Raw genomic sequence first — 22,003 nt, forward strand, 5'->3', positions numbered from 1 at the left:
AAAAATTACAATCATCCAAAAATAGCATCAATGAAAACAAATTTTTGTTTTACTCTCGCATATTTGAGCAAAACAATTGCCATACCTTATTAATATGATGATGTACCGCCGAGTATACTTAATCTGAAATTGCGTTTCTTGATAAGATTCCACCCAGAATTTGGGCACTTTAAATTCAAGAAAATGTATTTCATCAGGAATACCGTACACAGATGTCGATTAGTAGCTCATACATTTATAGATCATGCATACTATTGACATTTTTGAGCCGTAGCTTTATTTATCTTGGCAAAATATATAATTTTTGTATGGAAAATGGAAAACTCGACTAATAAAAATGATTATGAGTAGATACCGATCACATACATATATATATATATATATATATATATATCTGTAGAGAAAACCATGTAAAATACCTACCCTAATTTATACTAATTATATTCCCATGTCAACTATTACGATCCATAATATTAAAAAAAACTTGGCTTTCTTCAACGAGTTATAAATAAAAAAAAATAAAAAATTCTCTTTGCACACCAATCAGCCAGCTGATAGCACTGCGTAATTAATTTGCCTAAAAAAATCGGTTGATAAAACCGGCCCTGTGTAACATTCCGTCTCCGAATCACACACACGTCTACAGTTGATTCGCGCATACAGATGGTATACGGTCAATTATTCACGAGTGTTGAAAACGACTCTGCTTTACATCACATACAATTGGCAGCTGGACAAAATCTCAACATGAATCGTCTACATGTAAAAAGGCACAAGATCTTGTTTATGTGTACGTACTAAAATAAAAATTGTCGTGATGATAAAAGCAGCTCGATAATTCACCGATCGATTCAAGTGTACGCAGGTAAAGCGCACTAAACGTTACAAAACATCGATCGTCAAAAAATTCAGTCTCGTCGTTTAAAGCTCGTGTCCGTACAACCTTAATACATTAATTACCCTCCAAAGACATAATTGTATGCCTTCCAGTTGAAAAAACAATATGGAATTGGGAATATAGTAATTCATTGTGGTGCATGCGTGTAGCCTCTTATGTTCGTGAAATTAATACTTATAACGACGAGAGGAGCAGAGGAGTCGAGCGATCGGTCGGGTGCACATAGTACATAATATTATATCAGCAGCGTCCGAGAACCATGGCGAGGAGGGCCATGCGCACGTAGACGCCGTTCTCGGCCTGGCGGAAGTAGGCGGCGCGGGGATCGTTGTCGAAATCGGCGCTTATCTCGAAGACACGGGGCAGCGGGTGCATCACTCGCATCTTGGTCTTGGCACGCGTCATCAGCTGCGGCGTTACCACAAAGTGACCGCACGCCTGCAAATGTCAAACAATGGCCCCAATAATATAATTAATTGGGCGCTGGGTGACGTATACATATAATATGTACGCAACGTACACATACAAATTGTGTATCGTAATAATTATTGTAAAATTATGTGGGGAAAAAAAATGTGGCTCACTTTGTCGTAATCTTCCTGGGTGGCGAAGCGCTCCCTCTGTATTCTGGTCATGTAGAGAATGTCCGTCTCGGCGAGCACGTCCTCGAGCTTGCTATGCTTCTCCTGGGGCACGCCCTTGCTCGCCACGTACTTGACGATCTCGTCTGGCATACCCAGACTCTGCGGACTGACGTAGCGGAACTGCACGTTCTCGTACAGTGACAACAACCTTTTCACACACACACACACCGATAAAAACCAATAACGTCAACAATGGCACACTGGTGCGCGTTGCCTGCAGTGCTTTCTTAAAATCGTGGCTTTGGAAATTTTGTAGCGACAAAAGAAAAATAACATCAAAGACAAACCTCGCCAGAGAGTGAACAGTTCGGCCGTGCTTGAGGTCACCGACCATCGTGATCGTCAAACCCCTGACCGTGCCCATTTCTTCTCGAATGGTGAAGACGTCGAGCAGGGCTTGGGTCGGGTGTTCACCAACACCGTCCCCGGCATTGATAAGCGGCTTGCGGCATCGCATCGCAGCTTTCTGATGATCAAGCAAACAAAAACCGTGACAAATTTCCATTGTGGTACATTATAATATGTACAACTTGACGGTGCACTTACATTCATAGCGCCGCGCTCCGGGTGACGAAGGACAACTACGTCGGCGTAACCAGCCATTATTGCCACGGAATCTGCAAACCGGTACAATTATACGTGTATTACAATGAAAAAAAATACATGTACACGATCGTGGGTAATTACAAATAATCATGTATTAATTACCTTCGAGGGTTTCACCCTTCTTGACCGACGATTTGATCTCGTCCATGTGGATGACTCGGCCACCCAGTCTCTGCATCGCTGCATCGAAACTACACGACGTCCTCGTACTCACCTCGTAGAACATCGAAGCCATCACTTTTCCCTGCATCAAGTTGTACACATGTATAATTTGAAATTTGGAAAAAAAAGAAGAAGAAGAAAAAAAAAAAAAAAAAATATCGCTCATACCCTTAGAATGTGATCAAGGGGCCTGTCGGCGAGTATGCTCTTCCTCAAGTCGTGGGCCACGTCAAAAATGTCCTTGAGCTGCTCTTTCTTGAACATGTCGACCGAAAGAATGTTATGGCCGGCAAGCCCGTGGTTGAGCACGGAGGGGGTACCGGCCGGCGGCACAAACAGGTTAGGATTGCTGTCGCTCTTGTAGCGGATCGCAGTGCTGAAGGGCAGCGGCGACGTGGGACGCAACACGAACCCGTTCTCCATCCCACCGAAATGAACGCTCGTCGATTTAACGGAAGGATGGAGCAGGTGTCCATGGGGGTCTGTCATATATATACGTCACATGAATTAACACATAATACTATGGTCAATGAATATACATAACCAATGAAACTATAGTCCTTACCCATGAGCAACTCGTCGTCGTCGTGCTTGTCGTTGAAGTAGGGCCTGTTCTTTGGCGACAGTATGTTCTCGATAGCCGAGTTGGGCCGGCTGGTGATCTCCGGGGCCGTTTGGTACACGCTCGGGGCCATGAGTTTAATTTTTTTCTGTTGCTCGCGCACGTCCTGCCCGAAGCCAGGCTTTACCAGTACCTGGCCCTCGACGTAGGCCACTTCGCCCCGAAGGACGACTCGATGAACGGAACCCCTAATCTTCATGCCGGCGAACGGCGTCCACTTGGACTTTGTGAACGCCATGGCCTCCGGGATGGTCCATTCCTCGTCGAGGTCTACTTCGACGTACGTGTTGGGCTGATCGGGCAGATTGAAGATGCGCTTTGGGTTCCGGTAGAACTTGTCGATCACATCCTAAGTATATGGTTGAATTATTGGCTATTGTTACTAAACCAGTGATACCTTACAAAACACTTGAGGAAATAATATCATCAATGGACAAAGTAATGCGTGAAATTCAAACAAGATCGTATGTATACTCGTGATGTGCAGGAAAAAAAAAGTGTCATTGTAGATACACACCCGATGCACCTGACCTTTGTAGCTCTAGTCGTTATATCTTATCGGTTGTCGTGCTTAACGATTTATTGTGCAACTTATATATATATGTATATACACTACACGCGTTCATGCCAACTCGGGATGCAGCATGCGTATGTATTATATTGCGTGTATAACAAGAGACACTGACCTCAATGTCGAGTTTGCCCTCGTTCACGGCGTTCAAGAGCAGCGGAAGGATCGTCTCGAGGCCAGGGTAGCCTGGCGGCGGTGACTCGCGGGACTTTTCCTCCACAGTGTGCGGTGCTGTAATCGATAACGACAACAATAAGGACGGTACAGTTGCTGGCATTTGTTCCAGTGTGCTTATCGGTGTGCGATATTGGTATTTTTTTTTTTTTTTTTTTTTTCATAGTACAACAAAACAAAGAAAAAAAAAAAAAAAAAAACGAAGAAAAAATAAATCGGGGATTCCCCTGCTTGACCGATAACAACAGCGACGAGAGAGTGTTTTGGAAAAAATGCGTATACCCTCTGCGCTGTCTTATCGGGTAAAACCGTCCACGCAAGGATTGCAATAAATTTCAAAGTTTACCAATAAGCGTGTGGCATTACCGTGGTCGGTCGCGAAAATATCAATGAAGGCTATGTTGTCCCAGAGGGCTTGCACGTCCTCCTTGGTGCCGAGCATCGGGCACACTTTGCCGCGGCTCCGACCTATCCGGTCTAGATCGTCCTGGGACAGGAACAGATGGTGCGGACAAACTTCGCACGTCACCGCGAGCCCCTTCACGTGGGTGAACAAAAAAAAAAAAAAAAAAAAAAAGAAACAGTAGTAAGCCAACTTGTGTATACACCCGTGGGATGGATCCTGAAAAGGGGGGAGATCCCTTACCGATTCCTTGGCCGCTCGGATGATTTCGATCTCCTCCTTCCTGGCCACGTGGCACACGTGGATCGTCCGCTTGTGCAGACTCGCCAGGAGCAGCACGGCCGCCGTTGTCTGGCCCTCGGCGTGCACGCAGATCGGATACTTGTGCGGCCAGCTCTCAAAGTGCTGAAAAAAAAAAAAAAAAAAAAAAAAAAAAGGAGGAGGACGGAGATAAAAATAAATAAGACCAAGTTTGCTTTGGAGGGGAGAGCCGCTATGGGTTTTACCTTGATCCAAACGGTCAGGTCCTTGAGGCGTAGGGTGGTGAAGGTCTCGTTCAGGTACATTTTGAGGGCTGCCGCCTGGGGCGCGAGCTCCACGATGGTCGAGTGGTTGTCGGAGGAGGCGCCGACGAATAGGGCGTAATCGCAACGCGCGCTCGCCCTGGCCCGCTGGGGGGTTGGCGAACAATCGATGGTTTGTATATAGGTTTATGCACCGTAAACCGGTGGAGACAATATAATATGTGTTATATTATATAGTGCGAAAAAAACCTGATGCGTACCTCTTTGGCGAGGGCGAAGGTGTCCTCGTCGACGACGGAGGGGTTGGTGTTGGGCATGGCGAGGATGAGGGTGACCCCACCGGCGAGGGCAGCCGCGGTGCACGAGTCAAAGTCCTCCTTGTGGGTGGCGCCGGGGTCGCGGGCGTGCACGTGCACGTCGATGAAACCGGGCAGCCGGAGCAGCCGGCGCGACGTCATGCAGTCCGTGTGGGTCTTCATCCGGGGTGCTTTGCCTTCGAGCATCAGCAAGGCCTTATGGCGATAAGAGTAACAAACGCTAATTATTTTCTTCCCTTTTTTTTTTTTTTTTTTTCCCTCGACGCGTAACTTGAAAGTTTACTCGTACGTTACTGGCACGTGGAAATTGTAACTTTTTGTACAAAAAACGCTGGTGTTATCGGATGCCGTGTTGAAATTTAATTAAACAAAGGGAACTTGCTCGGACTGCGTGGTTGTCTATCGCTGCCACTTCATTATCTATTATAAGTGCACGTTTTCGATAAAGCTATTGTTTTTTTTTTTTTTTTGTTTTTTTTGTTTTTTTTTTTTTTTTTTTTTTGGTATTAAACTCAATTCATTAAATAATCCGAAAGATGGAAACTAGATTTGTAGAGAGGACAATTATTACATTTTCATAGGGGTTTTTATTGGTAGTCTCACGTGAACTTGAACAAAAACAAAAAAAACAAAAAGTAAATAAAAAATAAAAATAGCGCGAGATCAATGAGAGCTTTTGATCGATCGAAGAAAAAAAGATAGTTGTTTTATCTCTAATGTAGGTAGGTGCAGCCATATAATTCAAATCAATTATTCATCGTATAAGACTTACAAGATTTTTCAATTTCTGGCTATTATTATTGATTGCTTTTTACATTGCACTGGCAAAGTCATTTTTTTACCTCTGGTAACGATCAATCAATCGACGAATTAAAAAAATGACTCAACCGCATTGGTGGGCTGTTAGTCATAGAAAAATAATACGCGCAGGGAGTATAAAAACACTCGATGATTGTATAAATATATACCTATACGTATGCTGATGGATGACGAAATTATCGGCTATTCTTACCAAAAAAAGGAATGCGTGTATCTATATACTTTCGATCGAAAGCTCGATTACACCGTACGTTGATCGACACGTATTTTTATTGTTTTAATTTTTGGCACGTAATTAAACACCTGTGTGCATAAAAAATGTTGAATCATACCTCGACAAGGAGCTTGGCGCACTTGACGTCCGTGATGAGCGGCACCGAGTAATCGACGGCAAGTCTGCGGGTGCGATAGCCATGGGTCATGAAGTTGGAGACCCGCCGTGCACCCCCGTTGCGCATCGGTAAGTTGATCACCAGGTCAAAGTGCTTCTTCGACAAGAAATCGGCAAGGTTGCGTAACTCGCTCGGACTCGAGTCCTCGTTGTCCACGACGTCCTCGAACGTCCACTGCACCGGTTCTACCTGTACATTTTTTGCCATTACTGAGTTATCAGGTTTTCATTTTGGTTAAAAAAATCGGTAGGAATCGGTTGTCGTACTATAGGAGCGAAACAGATCAAGTGTAAGCACTACCAATTATTGAGCATGCATTTTTTATAGACAACCAAAATTTTTGTTTTTAGATAGATTTTCAAAATGGATAAAATTAAGACATTCAATATAGAGTGTAAATAGAAAAAAAAAAAAAAAAAAAAATGAATAAATCGATACAAACAAACTCTCTTGCAAAAGAAGAAGGACAAACTTGGCCGTTTCAACACGTATAGCCTTTGTATGGACAGTTTCTCCTCTTTTCTTTTTCTTCCTTTTTTCTCTTTTTTTTATAATCATAATCATCGACGTCGTCGTCATCTTTGCGAGTAGTGGGATTAGCAAGATTTTTTTTCATCGTTTTTTAATTTGTCACTCGCCATTATCCGATAAGATAGTCGATAGATTGGATTTTTTTTATGAGATCTCTCGTCTGTGTGTGCGGGTGTGCATATATGTGCGATATCAGGATATACAACTATATGTGTTCAAAATTTTGCTTCTTTCTAAGGCTATTGTTTTGAAAAAACTGTTTGTTTTTTTTCCATTCTTTGACTCGTGAGCATTTATAAAATTTATAAAATAAAAAAAAAAGGTTTGAAAAATTTGTTTATACGAATCCCAATCTACCATCGAACAAAGCTCGTTTCGTTATTATTGTTTGTTTTTTTCATGATAAACTTCCTAAGTAATATCTAAAGAGTAATCAATAACTTTTTTTTTTTATTTTTATTTTCACACGTGTCCTTTGCGTTGTACGGCTATAAAATATATAATAACATAATGGCATGGTACTAACTTAGCAACCGAAGCCTCAAGCGCGTAGCGCTGGAAAATCGTAAAAAATGCACGTTCTCCGAAAGTTTGCGACAATTTTATCCAAGAAAAGTATAATATATTTGGTTTACTGTGCATGATATCGTTTTCTTCGCGATTTGCTTGGAGTCCCGAAAACATCCGGAAAATCAAAAGAAAACCCAAACAAGCCCCAAGACTCCCGGGTGCAAGGGACAAAACACACACCTCGGCTCTACGAGTCACCGGCACTTGGAATCATGTATGTACAATTGTTCTTTTTTTTCCTCCCGCGATCGCAATCTCTCGAGTGGCGATAAAAAGCACTGACCAATTGCGAGACCCTGACCGGCCTTGCGCCCCCTACCCGCCGGCTCTCTCGGGCTCACCGACACACCGATGCTCACGATACCGCCTCCCCTCGGTAACGCATATTATCAGCGACGCGCTCGTCGCCGACTCCGTACACTCTTGGGAACCTTGGCCTCGAGCCAACAATGCCGGTCGCCCGCACCCTAAGCTAGTACAGCTCCGATAGTCGTCCGGGTTATTCGCGGTGCCGGTGCTCAATCGCTGCTGGACCGGCAAATGCCTTTCAACTTGGTGTCGCGACTGGCCGACAGGATGGGCAACACGAGCATCACGAGAAAGCGCAGGGCCCCGAGGAGGGCCAGTTCGGAGGGTAACGAGAATGGCCCTCGGGAGGATGGGGATCCCGAGCGCGAGGAGCTCTGGGCCATGAAGAGGCTCATCAAGGAGAGGCCCGGCGCTTTCATACTCGACAACCTCGTCCTCTCCGTCCAGCTCTTCTCGAACTACGAACGGTCAGTTTGCCGCTACGCTCTTTCTTTTCTTTTGCTAAAGAGATCGTTCATCTGTACATAATGTTGGAAACACTCGTCGATTGCGAAGTGCGTGCAACGTGAAGTATCGATTAGCTTATTTAATTTTACGAACAATGACGCGAATCGCGCACATTTTTATGGAAAATATAAAAAACGCATCGGTATAAAATTGCACATTAACTTTGTAAGTACGGGTGATTGAACTCCCACGGATACTTGGAGGATGAGATAAAGGAGAGCTCCTCGATTATGCACGTCATATCCATCTGCGGGGTATACTTTACACCCACAACCGTATAATTTATACAAATATCCCTTAATTCTTCGTGATGTTGTAAAAAAAAATCAAATAAAAAACTGACCACTATATACGCTCGTAAACGTAAAAAAAAAAGCGACTTTACGATTGTGTGTATATGTATAGTCCATATTATCGAGCCGGGAACGTACTCTTCCTTAAAAATAACGTTTATTAGCGCGTCATCAAATTGATAGTGCAATATTGATTAAAGGCACTCGCGCGTGTGTCGAGGGTACACTGTTTGATGTACATCACTTTTTTTTTTTTTTTTTTTTCTCATCCGCGTACTCGTCGTTAGATAATTATCAAGTGTCGCGTATGAATTATATGTACTCTGTACACGCGGAAAAATATATTATTCGATTCGCACGATTGATCCGTGTGATGATCATTGGGTGATGGAATTTTCAACAGGGAAATGGAGGAGGCCCGACGCAAGTTGGTGGCAAAGGAGCAAAAGATCAACCAAAAGCTCCTGCCGATGAAATCGGTCCTGATGCCGGACGTGCTGCGCGAACACTTTGCCGATCGAGTGAGGTTTACGACCCGACCTGGCAAATCGGACAACGACGACGTCACGGTCGAACCGATCCGGCCCATCAGGCTATACATGATTTACGAGAATGTCCTCGTCGCGGAGGTCGACGAGACGCAGCACTACTACAATCCCACCGAGCTCGCCATCGAGTACAACTTTGTCCTCAGGGAAGCCAATCACAAAGGTTCGTCGATCCTGCTCTTACCATTTTTCGATCGTTTGATCGGTTTCTCGTTCCATTTGTGTACACATCCTACACAGTTGTACATTATATGTATGTTGTCGTGTAAAAGAGTACAAGACTTTTGACGCGTAACGCACGAGCCGAGGAAAAAAATCGTTTAATCATTTTTGCACGGCTAGGGAGATCGGTATCAATAAGACGTCGATCGATAGCGATCGTCAAAGTTTAGATGGAATTTTGATGAATTTGCATTTTTTGCGGGAACGAGAACTCGTTACTAGCCAAGCACGCATCGTACAATGATGATTTATCGAAGTCTTCTTCTCATTGTGTCGATGAGTCGTCACTTGTGCATTGCCGATTTTTTTTTTTTTTTTTTTTCCCAGGCTACGCGCGACTGGAGCAGCGTAAAACAACGGCTCCGAAAGAAAACGGCCTGGACGGCAATGACGTCTCATCGATCGTTGAAAACGAAAGTGAAGCATACAGCGACGATGGCTCGGTGTACGGTCCCATAAGCAAACGGAGCGTTCCGCTGGCGCGGTCAACGTCCACGTCCATGCCCGATCTCTTTGACGAGGACAATTACCACGAGGAGGACAACGCGAGGGTCACCTCGAACGGTCAAAGTACGCCGAGGTATGTTTTTTTTTATTTTCTTTCCCCCCTCCCCCCCAATCAAGTGGACACGGAGGCAGATAAGGGAACTCGCTCGATCGGTAGCCATGGCCAACAATTATAATCGTTATCGTTGTTGTCTCGATTGATCCACATCGGAAAGATTCGAGCAAACATTGTTACCCGTTATCTTTCGCTCGATGCCCCAATTTGTTTCTTTCGCGAAACCTTTCACCAGAAAAAAAAAAAAAAAAAAAAAAAAAAAAAAAAAAAAAAACACGCACAACAGATCGCAGAGACCGGCAAACTCGGGTAGCTCGAGTAGCTCCGGGTACACGACGACCGCCTACGGCCCGGACAGCGACAGCGACTCCAGCACCCCGAGCAGTGCTTACCCCCGCGTTACGTCTCGCGGTGGCAGGAAGAAAAACTCGTGGCTCTTGGGCTGCGACATACCCGCGGAGTGTCTGAAAACGGTGATCTTCACGTACGACGGCCGGATCTACAACCCGAAGCGCGAGCCCAAGGCCCTGACGCGCCAACAGAGGCGCATACGAGACGCGAAGATCGCCAAGAACAAGGACATTGTGTACGTGAACGGGTACAAGCTCGCCAAGTACTTTTACGAGGGATTCAAGGCCCAGGCGGGCCGGCTCCTCGGCTTCGACGAGCCAACCGTGAGGAACGCCAAGCGATGCGACGCCACCATCCGACTCGAGACGATCGAGCACCTCTCGCCCAAGGAGTAAGTACACATATAAAAGGAATCGTCGCACCCACGAATGAAAACTATGAAAACTTGTAGTCAGAGCGCGTACGTGAAGATCGAGGCGTACGAGGTGGTGCCGTGCTTCGCGAGTCCTTGGCCGAGGTGGGCGCGGGGTTGGTTGGACCGGGAGCGTGCCGAGTGGCCGAGCGACGAGCAGCTCCGGCGAGCCGAAAAGTGCGGCTGCTTCCTCGTCCCGGAGACGTCGCGGGTCCACGGCCCCGCCACCGACGAGCCCAACCGCCACCATCCCCTCTGGAAACTCGACTGGAGCCTCAATTATCCCGCCGCCGAGCGTTACCTCGAGACGTGCCTCTCGGCCAGCCAAGCCACGGTCTACGCGGTCTGCCTCGTCCTCCACAAGACCTTCCTCAGGGCCCTCGGCCCGAGCTTTGGCCTCGACACCGGACACGTGCGCAACATGGTGTTCCTCATGGCCGAGAAGAACCCCGACTGGTCGGTCCTCCACATGGGTCCGTATACAATATATAACCACTATCACATGAATATAGCCGGTCTTTTGGTGTGTTGATTATAATATGTGCCAAGTGTGCGTTTGGGTTGGCGGGGGGGCCCCGACAGGCCAGTGGACCCTGAATTTGCTCGAGTCCCTGCACGGTTGCATCCAGCAGCGGGCCATGTCCGATTACTTCATGCACGAGCGCAACTTGTTCGCCAACGTCAACGCGGACGATCTCTTGCACGCGCAAAAACAATTGAAGCGCATCATCGACAACCCGGTGCTGTTCGTCCTCCACGCCCTCGAGGGCATACAGTACGAGAGAGTTGAGGCGGAGGTGTGCCGGGGTGGTGACTGCCTGTGCTGTTATCCGCGCCTCGACCACGCGAGGCTGCTCAAGCTCCTGCTGACGCGCCACGAGCTCGTGCTTCGGAACTCGAATCTGCAGGTCAGCCACGAGGAATCGCACGGCTCCTCGTCGGCTCTTGGGTACTACTACGCGAGGCGCGACCCCGTTGGCAAGGACTTTTGGACCGAGGCCAAGCAAAACAGCCAACAGTACATCATGCAAGCCTCGTCCCGCAGGCGCACCGACAGGATCGCCGTCGTCCCAAAACGCGAGCACGACTCCGTCATCGACATTCAGGTTTTTCTTTCTTCTTCTTCTTCTTCTGCTTCGTTTTTTACATACTTCATGTGTGTTAACAGGAAAAGTGCGAGCCCCTGACCCCCATCAGGCTGTCGATGATCCTCGAGTTTTTCGCGGAGCACTTTCTCAGGGTGGCGCGCTGCTGCCACGAGAGGGGAGCCACGAGATCGAAGCGCGCCTACTTGGACCAGGTGAAGCTGTTGGGCAGTTTGTTGGCCGAGGATCAGGATTACCAGGACACGGCGCGGAGCTTGTTGCAGCAGGCGCGCGAGCTGTACGACCGTAGGAGGCCGCCGGACGTGCCCCCGAGGCCGGAGATCCCGAAGCGAAACAATGCCGATTCGAGGACGAGTAGACAAGTCAGTTACGAGGGGTGTAACGGGGAATCGGCCGATAATCACACGGACGGGGCTGGGAGAGGTAGCTCAGAGGCGCCGGAGACGTTGTTGGGCCGTAACTCGGACTGGCCGATTTTCCTGCAGAGTCCGGGAGTGCCCGGTGAGCCGAAAGCGCTACTGAGGTCGCTGAGAAGCCTTGCCGATCGGCCGATTTTCACCAAAAGACAGGTTGTTGCCTGTGAAGAAGAAGACGAGTTCCCGGCTGACGTGGACAAACGAGGCACAAGCGGTGCCGAGGGAGACGAAGGGGAGCTCAAGGGTGTTGCCAACTCGGAAATAACGCGGTAGATTATACGTATACAATCTGGACACTACGTGAACAAGTTTCTTCAAATTATGTATATATACAACCAAACGTGAAGCATGTGTTTTTTCTTTCTTCTTCTTTTGTCTTGTTGTTACAAATGAAACGAGATTTACATCCGTGCGCAATAACAACTGCACTGCACGTGTATGTATAGATTTTTGTTTTGCGTATGAATATTTCAAGATTTCGTCCTGACGATCAGCCAAGCGTATATATTTTGATAAGATGCTTTTTTCGTTACTTTTGTCTACTCTGTGTGTACTTTTTATATTAATGATTTGTTGTCTAATCATACGTATATTTTTATGTGATAATAAATTAAGTGATTGCGTGTACACTCACGTCGATTTTGTGGGCCGTGTAGAAATCGGCTGTTCCCATACTAGCGTAGAGCTTGAATCCCATTTTTTGAAGGCTGGCGATCGACGGCAGGAGCTCCGATTTGTGCTGCGGCAAAAAAAGTACGTGGTTACTCTCGTGCGAATCAAATCACACGGGAGGGAGGAAAATAAAAGGCAAATCGACATTTACATTAAACGTTCCGATCGACAGGAGTATTCCTTTTTGAGGAATGTGGAACCCCGTGCTCATCATGCCCTTCAAGTAAGCCTCATATCTGTTGTCCCCGAAACAGGCCACTTCTCCCGTTGATGCCATTTCAACTCCCAAAGTCACATCGGCACCTTTCAACAAATACATTGCCAACGGTAGTAGGTATATACAAATCAATACAACGGGGGGTGTGGAAACGAAAATCGTGGACTGTAGTTACCGGTTAATCTCGAGAAGGAGAACTGAGGTACTTTGACGCCAACTTTTCCACAGCCGGCGAGAACGTCGACCGGCTCTACCGGTTCGCCTACGATCAGTCGCGTAGCCACAGCCACGAAATCGTGATCCAAGGTTTTCGAGACGAACGGAAATGATCTGGACACGCGGACGTTGCACTCGATGACCTTGAGCTCGTTGTCCTGCAAATTTTACAGTGAAATCATAAAAAAAAAAAAAAAAAGTCAATCATAGGAACGAGTGGTGGAGAGAAACCGCGCGTACCTTGGCAATGAGTTGCATGTTGAAGGGCCCGGTGACCTCGAGATTGTGGGCCACCTGTCTCGTGATGATCTTGATCTTCTCCAGAGTCTGTGCGTTAATGTCCTGCGGCGGCGTGACCAGGGTTGCATCGCCCGAGTGCACCCCGGCGTTTTCCACGTGCTCGGACACGGCCATGCAAAGAATGGTCCCGTTGTAGGCGACCGCGTCAACGTCTATCTCCTTGGCCTCGAGGATAAACTTGGATATGACGACCGGGTGCTTCTTACTCACGCTGGCCGCGTTCTTCAGGTAAGTCTTGAGATCGTTGTCCGAGTGGGCCACGTTCATGGCCGCGCCACTGAGCACGTACGAGGGCCGCACGAGGCAGGGATAGCCAACCTCCTGGGAGAACTCGACCGCGGCCTCGAGATCGGTAAGCTCGCGCCACCTCGGCTGCGAGACCCCGATGCGATCGAGCATGCGGGAAAACTTGAAGCGATTCTCCGCCCCGTCTATCTGCTCGGGCGACGTGCCGAGGATGCGGGCCTGCTGGCGGTGCAGGTCCATCGCTATGTTGTTTGGCAATTGGCCGCCCATCGAGAGGATTATGCCCTCGGGGGCCTCCTGATCGTATATGTCCATCACCACCTCGAACGATATCTCCTCAAAGTACAATCGGTCGCTCATGTCGTAATCCGTGCTCACGGTCTCGGGATTGTAATTGACCATGATTGTTTTCTTGCCGAGGTTGCGCAACTCCCGCAGGCAGCTCACCGCGCACCAGTCGAACTCGACCGAGCTCCCGATGCGGTACACTCCGGAACCTGTTGAATTGTTTTTTTTTGTTTTTTTTTTTTTTTTTTTTTTTTTTTTCATCATGACTTACCGATCACCATGACGTATCCCTTGGGGAAATCGAGATCGCTGCTGGTGCCGTTGTACGTGAGGTAGAGGTAATTGGTGCTGGCTGGCCACTCGGCGGCCACTGTATCGATCTGCTTGACGAATGGCAACACGCCGCACTTTATCCTGTGCTTCCGGATGGCAAGCTCGGTGCTCTTGACCGCCATGGCGATCTGTTTGTCCGAGAAGCCGAGCTGCTTGGCCTCGAGGAGCATCTCGCAGGAGAGACCTGTCGCCGATTGGCCGCCGATGCTCTCGAGTTCGCTCTGGCAATGGATGATGTTGCCCATCTTTTCGAGGAACCAGTGGTCTATTTTCGTCAATTGGTAGAGACGGTCGGTCGTGTAGCCGGCTTTTATCGCCGCGGCGAGGACGAACATGCGCTTGTCGGTCGGCTTCTCGAGTTCTTCCTCGTTCACGGATTTGAGGTACGGGCAAAAACCCGTGACGTTCTCGTCGACCATGCGCAGGGCCTTTTGGAACGCCTCCTCGAATTTTCGCCCTATCGCCATGACTTCGCCCACGCTCTTCATCGAGCTGCCAATCTGCAATTACACACGCGCACATATTTATATTCATGTCGTAGACAAGGATGCAATTACATACGAGTCGGAGTACCTTCGTGCTGACCCTATGGAACTTGCTGAGATCCCATCTCGGTATCTTGACGACGCAGTAATCCAAGCTCGGCTCGAAGCAAGCCGTGGTCTTGCCGGTTACCAGGTTCTTTATGTCCGGCAGTGGTATGCCGAGGGCCAGTTTGGCCGCGACGTAGGCCAAGGGGTAACCGGTGGCTTTGCTGGCGAGGGCCGAACTCCTGGACAATCTGGCGTTCACCTCGATTATGTAAAACTCCTCGGAGAAGGGGTTCAGGGCGTACTGTATGTTACACTCGCCCACGATGCCGAGATGGTGGATCACGTTTATGGCCGTTGTCCGCAGCATGTTGTACTCCCGGTTCGACAAGGTCTGGCTCGGCGCGACGACTATAGACTCCCCGGTGTGTATACCCAGGGGATCGACGTTCTCCATGTTGCACACGGTTATGCAGTTGTCGTAGGCGTCCCTCACCACTTCGTACTCGACCTGGAACGATTGACGTGCACCGATGAGAACACCTACGTAAATAACGTATTATCGGTCGTCTTTGGCGATGACGATGCACGTACCTCCTTCCAGCCCTGTAGCGACTTGTCGATGATGAGCTGGTGCGAGTGAGCGAGTGCCTGTTGGGCGAGGGTCTTGAGCTCCTCGTTGGTGTTGGCGAAACCCGAGCCGAGACCACCGAGGGAAAAGGCGGCCCGAGCCATGACCGGGTAGCCGAGCTTCTCGGCGGCCTCCAGGGCCTCCTGGATCGAATAAACGGCACAGCTCGGCGCCACCTTCTCCCCGATCTCGTTGACGCGGTCGGCAAACAACTTGCGGTCCTCCGTCTCGATGATGGTCTTGATCGGGGTCCCCAGTATCCTCACCCCGTACTTTTCGAAGATCCCCTTGGCCTGAAGCTGCACCCCGCAATTCAGCGCCGTCTGGCCGCCGAACGTCAACAGCACCCCGTCCGGTCTCTCGGCTTGTATCACCTGCAATGGGCCACGCGCAAAACAAACAATATACATGGATACGATGGATACGAGACGTGCACGTTTGTGGGACACATGAAGTGAAAAAAATAAGACAACGGAAGCATAGCGACCTGCTCGACGTAGTCCGGCAGAATCGGCAAAAAGTAGACCTTGTCGGCCATGCCCTTGGAAGTCTGGACGGTCGCGATGTTCGGGTTGACGAGGACCGTCTGTATGCCCTCCTCCCTGAGGGCCTTGATGGCCTGCGAGCCCGAGTAATCAAACTCCCCGGCTTGGCCGATGCTAAGGCCCCCCGAGCCGAGTATGAGCACCTTCTTCGGGCGCTCCTCCCCCGGCTTGTGCGCGGCAACCGGTACGTACGTCAATTTACTCTGGAGCCTCTGCTTGACGGTCATCGGGCCGGATTGGCCAGTGGTGGCCCTCACCGCGTCCACGAACACGTCGAAGAGACACTCGAGATCCTGCGGCCCGGCCGTGTGCTCCGGGTGGAACTGCACCGAGAAGTAGGGCAGGGTGGCGTGAACTATGCCCTCGTTGCTCGCGTCGTTGGCGTTGGTGAAGAGCACCTCCCAGCCGGGGGGTAGGCTCCGCTCGTCAATCGCGAAGCCGTGGTTCTGCGAGGTCATGTAACAACGCCCGGTGCCCTGGTGGATCGCCGGCTGGTTGTGTCCTCGGTTGCCGTACCTACATACATGTATATATGTATATTTATGTACACTTGTACGACCATATATACACGGGGAGTTGTGGTGGGCTCACCTCATCTTGTAGCTCTTGCAGCCGGCGGCGAGGGACAGTAGCTGGTGGCCCAGGCAGATGCCGAAAATGGGCTTTTTGCCGTTGGGCCCGGCGAGGACGCGCTTGAGGTTCTCGAGGATCGGTTTGCAGGTGCTCGGGTCGCCGGGCCCGTTGCTGAGGAACAGACCGTCGTACGGCTCGTTTTGCACCTCGTGGTCCCAGGGCACGACGTCGACGCGAGCCCCTCGCGACAGAAAACACCTCAACTGGTTGTACTTGAGGCCGCAGTCGATCACGCAGATGCGCGGCGAGCCCTTTGGGTTGTAGGTCGTTCTCGTTGTCTGGGACATTTTGAGTGGTTTTTTTTTTTTTTTTTTTTTTTTCTCGAAAAATCGGTATAAGTAAAAAAAGGAGAGGCGTTTACCCGTGATACTTTGGCTACGAGGTTCCGAGTGTTGGGGTCGACGATGGGTGGCAGGGTGGCGAGGTCCGGGGGTAGAGTGTGAACGATCCTGCCGAGGATGGTGCCCTTCTCGCGGATGACCTTGGTCAGGGCCCTAGTGTCGATTTTCTGGATGCCGGGCACGCCCTCGGCGCTCATCCAGTCGGACAGGGACCTGCTCTGTCGCCAGTGGCTCGGCGTGGCGCAGAGCTCGCTGACGACCAGACCGGCGGTCCAGATCTTTCCCGACTCGAACCATCTGAAGAATAGTTTTTTTTTCTTTTTTTTTTTTTCTTTTCTTTTCTTTTTTTTTTCCTCTTCCAACAATCATAGTATGTACATGGTTTCAAACACGTTTCGCACGCATATATATATATTATATACATTGCGTATGTTGGCACTGCAATTTCTTTGCGGGGTTTTAAATCAAAATTAAAGTAAAGTGCATTGTTTTTGATAGTGGAGAAAAAATTTTTTTTACTCCTCGCCAACAAGTTCAATAAATCACATAGATATTCAGGTTTATTGCAAAGTATTTGTACATAAAATATTTGAATGATTTTTCACACACTTTGGCACTTTTTTGTTTTATTTCTATTTTCACAGTGCATATTACTTGTTGGATGGAAAAAAAAACTTTTTTTTGGCATCGACAGTGCATTATTTGTTTTTAGCAAAAATTGAATGATTTAAGTAACCGCGATCAAATGCATGTGTACATATATATATATATATATACACACACACGCACGTTATAAGTCGAACAATAATGGCAGCGCAAGCCGATTTATCACGCGCGCGGATCGTGACGCGTCTGATGGTGCATCATCCAATAAAACTATATGCACACCACATTCGAAAGGTTATCGCGCGTATATATATACGTGCAGCTACGTATACTTAGTGTCGTCTTGTAGCGCGTTATCTTTTTACAAAACTGCATCATATGGTACATGTGACCTTCTTCATTCATCGAGGAAACGAGATTATGATGATACCTAGTGTTTGTTGGAGGAAGTGTAACTTTTCCGATGCGCACCTACTATTTGAGCGGTAGGGAATCGGACGGGTGAAATAGTTGCGGCTAATCGACAAATGATTTTTTTTTTTTTTTTTTTTTCCCCTCAAAACCCAAGCCACATATTGAATATGTTACTCGGATGATGAACGTACAATGGAATCGTCGACTCGTCGTTATATTATTTTAATCTCGTACGTGTGTGTTTTTATGCGCTAATCGATTCATTACACGCATTTTAAGATCTTTTACTCTGTTTTGCCAACTAAAGCGACTCAGCATTCCACTATCGGTGTTTTGATTCATTAATAAGTACACGAACGTGTTCAAAGATCGGTACTTATAGTTTGGTGGATGCAATCGAGTTGAAAAAAACTGCAAAAGCATGTATGAAATAGAGAAGGAAGAAAAAAAATTACAAAAAAAAGTAAAACATTTTCTAAAAAAAACGCGTGAAAATAATATTGAGAAAAATCACCTGGGAAGTCCGTGTTGGTCCACTTCGTCGCTGGGGACGCCATAATTGCCAATCAAGGGATAGGTCAGTACCAAAATTTGCTCGCAGTAGGATGGATCTGTCAGCGATTCGGGGTAGCCGACCATCCCCGTTTGAAAAACTAAGTACGGCACATAGAGAAAATAATATATAACATCAATGTGCCCGACAACCATATGACACGTGAGGACAGAGATAAGGATCTTTTTTTTTTTTTTTTTTTTTCATTTGTATAGAAGAGAAATATGAAATGTAATACTTTCGGACTAAAGCGGGTCCAACAAAAATTCCTGCACGTGGCTACTCTGATTTATTTTTCTTTTTCTTTTCTTTTTCATCATTTTTTTTTCTTTTTTCCATATATGCCGGAGAAAATCTTGCGGAGAAGACAGAGCTGGCTGACTCATGTCTCTCATGTTTGGTTTATTTCGTAAATAAGGTGGCACGTGCACGAGTGTGGGATACGAGTTAATAAATAAATATCGTTGCATAGACTACTAAGGGTTTTTTTTTTTTTTTTTTATAAGCAGTCAAATAAACGAGTTGAACTTGACAAAATTTTTTTCAGGCACAATTCGTAATCTACGTGTGATAGAGAATTTTAAAAAATTAAATTTAAAAATTTTTTTTAACAATGATTTTTTTCAAAATACAGTGCATTATTTGTGGTTAAAAAAAAAAAATTTTCTTTTAATACTGCTCATAAACACAATATTTAACAAAATTAAAAAAAAAAAAAAATCATACGTCATAGTTTGAAAGACAAAATAATGTAGGAAAAAAGTATTTGAAAAATTATTCAAATATTTGATCAATAAGCTTGAATATACATAAAATGGATTGAAAAAAATTTTTTCGTAATATTGCTTTGTCAATAGATAATTTTTCAGCATTAAAAGTACTTTATTTAGAAAAAAAAATTTGTTTTAAATTCATCAAAAATCCATAAAATTAATTGTGTCTATGCAATACACAGAACTAATATGTTTCGTTAAATTTTCAAGTAGTTGAACGATTAAATTTTTTAAAATAATAAAGGGATGAACAAAAAATTTTCAAGACCTTCACTGTCAATCGTTTACACATACATATATTTTATGCGTTTCGAAAAGTTCAACGTCCAGCCCTCTCTCTCTCTCTATGCATATATGTATATAATATATGTGGACTCTTTTTTATCAGTTCTCGATCAACTGTGTTGTACATAGATTAAGCAAAAGCACACAAAGAAAAATGAAATAAGCAACAATTTTTTAATTTCAAAGCGGTACATTGGCAAGATCAAAGAGCCCAGTAGTGATTATTACTCAGGTATACCTGCTCGCACATATGATACCTAAATAGTTAAATGTTTCAATGCACGAGGTACAAACCGGGTATGGTTTAAAACGCCGGCGATCGGAGTTTAGGCAGCGTGGAAAATTTATTATGTATTTTGCGTCGAGTTCCGTTCTGTCTAAAAATCATAAGGCGTTTTTGAAAAATTAACCATTACCGCTACGCAGTGCGTCAAAATGATTATAATAAGTTTTTGATGAAATTATCATAAGTAGTTTTTGATTTTGCAAAATAGATGGAAAGGCTTGTTTCGATTTTTCATCGAACGCAAGATGTTGACGTCGCAGTGTTCCGATAAAACGAAAAAAAAAATAATAAGAAATAACTTTAAAAATGGGTTTAATAAACGAATTTGCTGAGTTTGCGAAAAAAACAACTATTTATCTTCTGTACGATAAAAAATTCGGTTACAAATGCGGCATTGCAGAGAAACGACACAAATATCAGTTAATAGACGTTTTAGAAAATAGATAGAATATGCATACCGATAAGTATTACGTGTAATTTTATTGCAATTTGAAACTATACGAAAAATGACAGGAACGCGAATTACACAATACTTATGTAGAGAGAGAGAGAGCTTATATGCATACTGTTGGTTAATCCAACGCGGGTACGCGAAGATTATATTTTGGGTATTCGGTATAATATAATATACAATACTATCTCGATAATCTTTGAAAAATGTAAGTTGCAGCCGATGTAAAAAATATACCAAAAGAGTAGCTAGAAACCTAAGTGAAATTCCAGTTACAAGTGCCTTGTTAATTATATAAGTGCTGGTACATTTACTAAAAAAAAAGAAGAAAAAAAGTCACTGGTGATAAAGAGAAAAAAAAAAAAAAAAAAAACAAGTAAACGCTAACAATTACCGTATCGTAAATGAGTCTACTCTAAAAAACCAAGGCACGATATTAAGCTCATTGAGATAAAGAAAAAAAAATAAAGAGAGAAAGAAAAACGACGCGTACAAATTATACATGGAGGAGCTTTAAAAAATGTATGTAATAAAGTTTAAATTTCTTGATTTTCGTTCGATGGCAATAATAAAAATAATAAGAATAATAAGAGCCCAGAAAGTATGTGTAATCTCGACGATGTCAATTACTTTTCGTGAACATTTTTAAATCCCACGGTACACACGTACACCTACACCTATAACATAGTGGTTCAAGCCACGTGCTCGTCAGAATGGAGCGCAATAAAAGTTGTCAGCCGTGCCTCTATATAGGAGAGAAACGCTACTCTCAACAATGGGTTTTACTGCATGCGTGTGTGTGTGTGTGTGTAGAAACGAATGATGGTGACCCACCGATTTCTCCATCTATCTGCCGACGTGCTCCAAAACTCTCGCCCGGGAACACGCTGCCGTCCTCGAGCACCAGGTAACAAGAACGATTGCCCTCCTCTCTAGCCGGACTCATTGTCCTGCTCCAAAATTAATGCAAAAAAATTGTTTCTTTTTTTTTTTTTTTTTTTTTTTAATTATACTATACAAAGGAGCTCCTCCTCCGAAACACGTTTGTCCGGTGTTAATAATTCTTTAACGTGCGTCGATACGTACATGTGCGAACACACGAGGAAAGCGCGCGCGCCTGTCTACGATAATTGTAATAATAATAATAATAATAATAATAATGATAACTGTACGTGCATATGTATATATTATAGGTACGCGAGAGACACGAGCGATACTTGGCGCGTTTCACCCAATACTATATTATATGTGTTCCGTGGTACAAACTACTTATGACTATAAAGGAGCATATACGGCATGTAGAATTGAACTAGCCGCCTGGGAGACGATGAGAACATATAGGATGATGGCTCGAGCCGGCGTAGCGCACGTCTTCAAGCTCCGTCTTTTTCTCGCCTCCTCGGAAAGTGTATCTGGCTCTTTTCCCTTTCCACCCTTGATTTATCATCATCTCTCGTTCCTCCCCCCTGTATATCCACATTCTAGTTTCTCCTACTCTCTCTCTCTCTTTCTCTGTGCACTCCAAGCGTCATTTCTTATTCCCTCCTCTTCCTCTCGTCCTCTCTCCTGGAAATCGGCGCCTGCGCTCCGAAATTGCGGGTGTCGCGGATATGCGCGTGCACGAGAGGAGGAGCATTTATTTAATACTTTTTTTTTGTTTTTTTTTTTTTTTTTTTTTAAATCTTACGGATCGTGGCGCGTTGTTTGAATAATTTCCATCGTTT

The 22,003-nt window shown here is 45.9% G+C and overlaps 2 protein-coding genes across 2 annotated transcripts; one reads left to right on the forward strand and one right to left on the reverse strand.

The window, feature by feature from the left end:
- Positions 1 to 378: 378 nt before the first annotated feature.
- rudimentary (carbamoyl-phosphate synthetase 2, aspartate transcarbamylase, and dihydroorotase rudimentary) lies at positions 379 to 21,567 on the reverse strand. The gene is made up of 25 exons (XM_014358243.2): positions 21,114 to 21,567; positions 18,446 to 18,584; positions 16,932 to 17,208; positions 16,529 to 16,848; positions 15,880 to 16,453; positions 15,356 to 15,766; positions 14,805 to 15,272; positions 14,170 to 14,731; positions 13,305 to 14,107; positions 13,024 to 13,222; positions 12,783 to 12,934; positions 12,594 to 12,698; positions 6,073 to 6,321; positions 4,865 to 5,116; positions 4,587 to 4,751; positions 4,324 to 4,485; positions 4,044 to 4,215; positions 3,619 to 3,734; positions 2,876 to 3,281; positions 2,479 to 2,792; positions 2,251 to 2,392; positions 2,089 to 2,159; positions 1,830 to 2,008; positions 1,483 to 1,690; positions 379 to 1,336 (listed from the first exon to the last, which is right to left on the reverse strand). Exons 1-25 carry the CDS (start codon positions 21,223 to 21,225, stop codon positions 1,139 to 1,141), a joined length of 6,756 nt encoding a protein of 2,251 aa, XP_014213729.2. The 5' UTR covers positions 21,226 to 21,567; the 3' UTR covers positions 379 to 1,138.
- LOC106643211 (uncharacterized) lies at positions 7,645 to 12,292 on the forward strand. The gene is made up of 7 exons (XM_089589705.1): positions 7,645 to 8,009; positions 8,746 to 9,053; positions 9,440 to 9,692; positions 9,961 to 10,416; positions 10,477 to 10,910; positions 11,020 to 11,543; positions 11,606 to 12,292. Exons 1-7 carry the CDS (start codon positions 7,774 to 7,776, stop codon positions 12,230 to 12,232), a joined length of 2,838 nt encoding a protein of 945 aa, XP_089445831.1. The 5' UTR covers positions 7,645 to 7,773; the 3' UTR covers positions 12,233 to 12,292.
- Positions 21,568 to 22,003: the final 436 nt, after the last annotated feature.

The sequence above is a fragment of the Copidosoma floridanum genome, unplaced genomic scaffold (genome assembly GCF_036245765.1).
Source record: "Copidosoma floridanum isolate Cflo_tuat_1 unplaced genomic scaffold, Cflo_Japanese_pri ptg000009l, whole genome shotgun sequence".
Taxonomy (NCBI): domain Eukaryota; kingdom Metazoa; phylum Arthropoda; class Insecta; order Hymenoptera; family Encyrtidae; genus Copidosoma; species Copidosoma floridanum.

Bases quoted from the DNA above. Each gene is read 5' to 3' on its own strand.
- rudimentary (XM_014358243.2), bottom strand. From the start codon at position 21,225: ATGAGTCCGGCTAGAGAGGAGGGCAATCGTTCTTGTTACCTGGTGCTC. The intron at 18,585-21,113 runs GTGGGTCACCAT...TGCCGTACTTAG, and splicing joins GCAGATAGATGGAGAAATCG to TTTTTCAAACGGGGATGGTC. The intron at 12,935-13,023 runs GTAACTACAGTC...ATTTGTTGAAAG, and splicing joins CTCCTTCTCGAGATTAACCG to GTGCCGATGTGACTTTGGGA.
- LOC106643211 (XM_089589705.1), top strand. From the start codon at position 7,774: ATGCCTTTCAACTTGGTGTCGCGACTGGCCGACAGGATGGGCAACACG. The intron at 8,010-8,745 runs GTCAGTTTGCCG...AATTTTCAACAG, and splicing joins CTCTTCTCGAACTACGAACG to GGAAATGGAGGAGGCCCGAC. The intron at 9,693-9,960 runs GTATGTTTTTTT...CACGCACAACAG, and splicing joins AACGGTCAAAGTACGCCGAG to ATCGCAGAGACCGGCAAACT.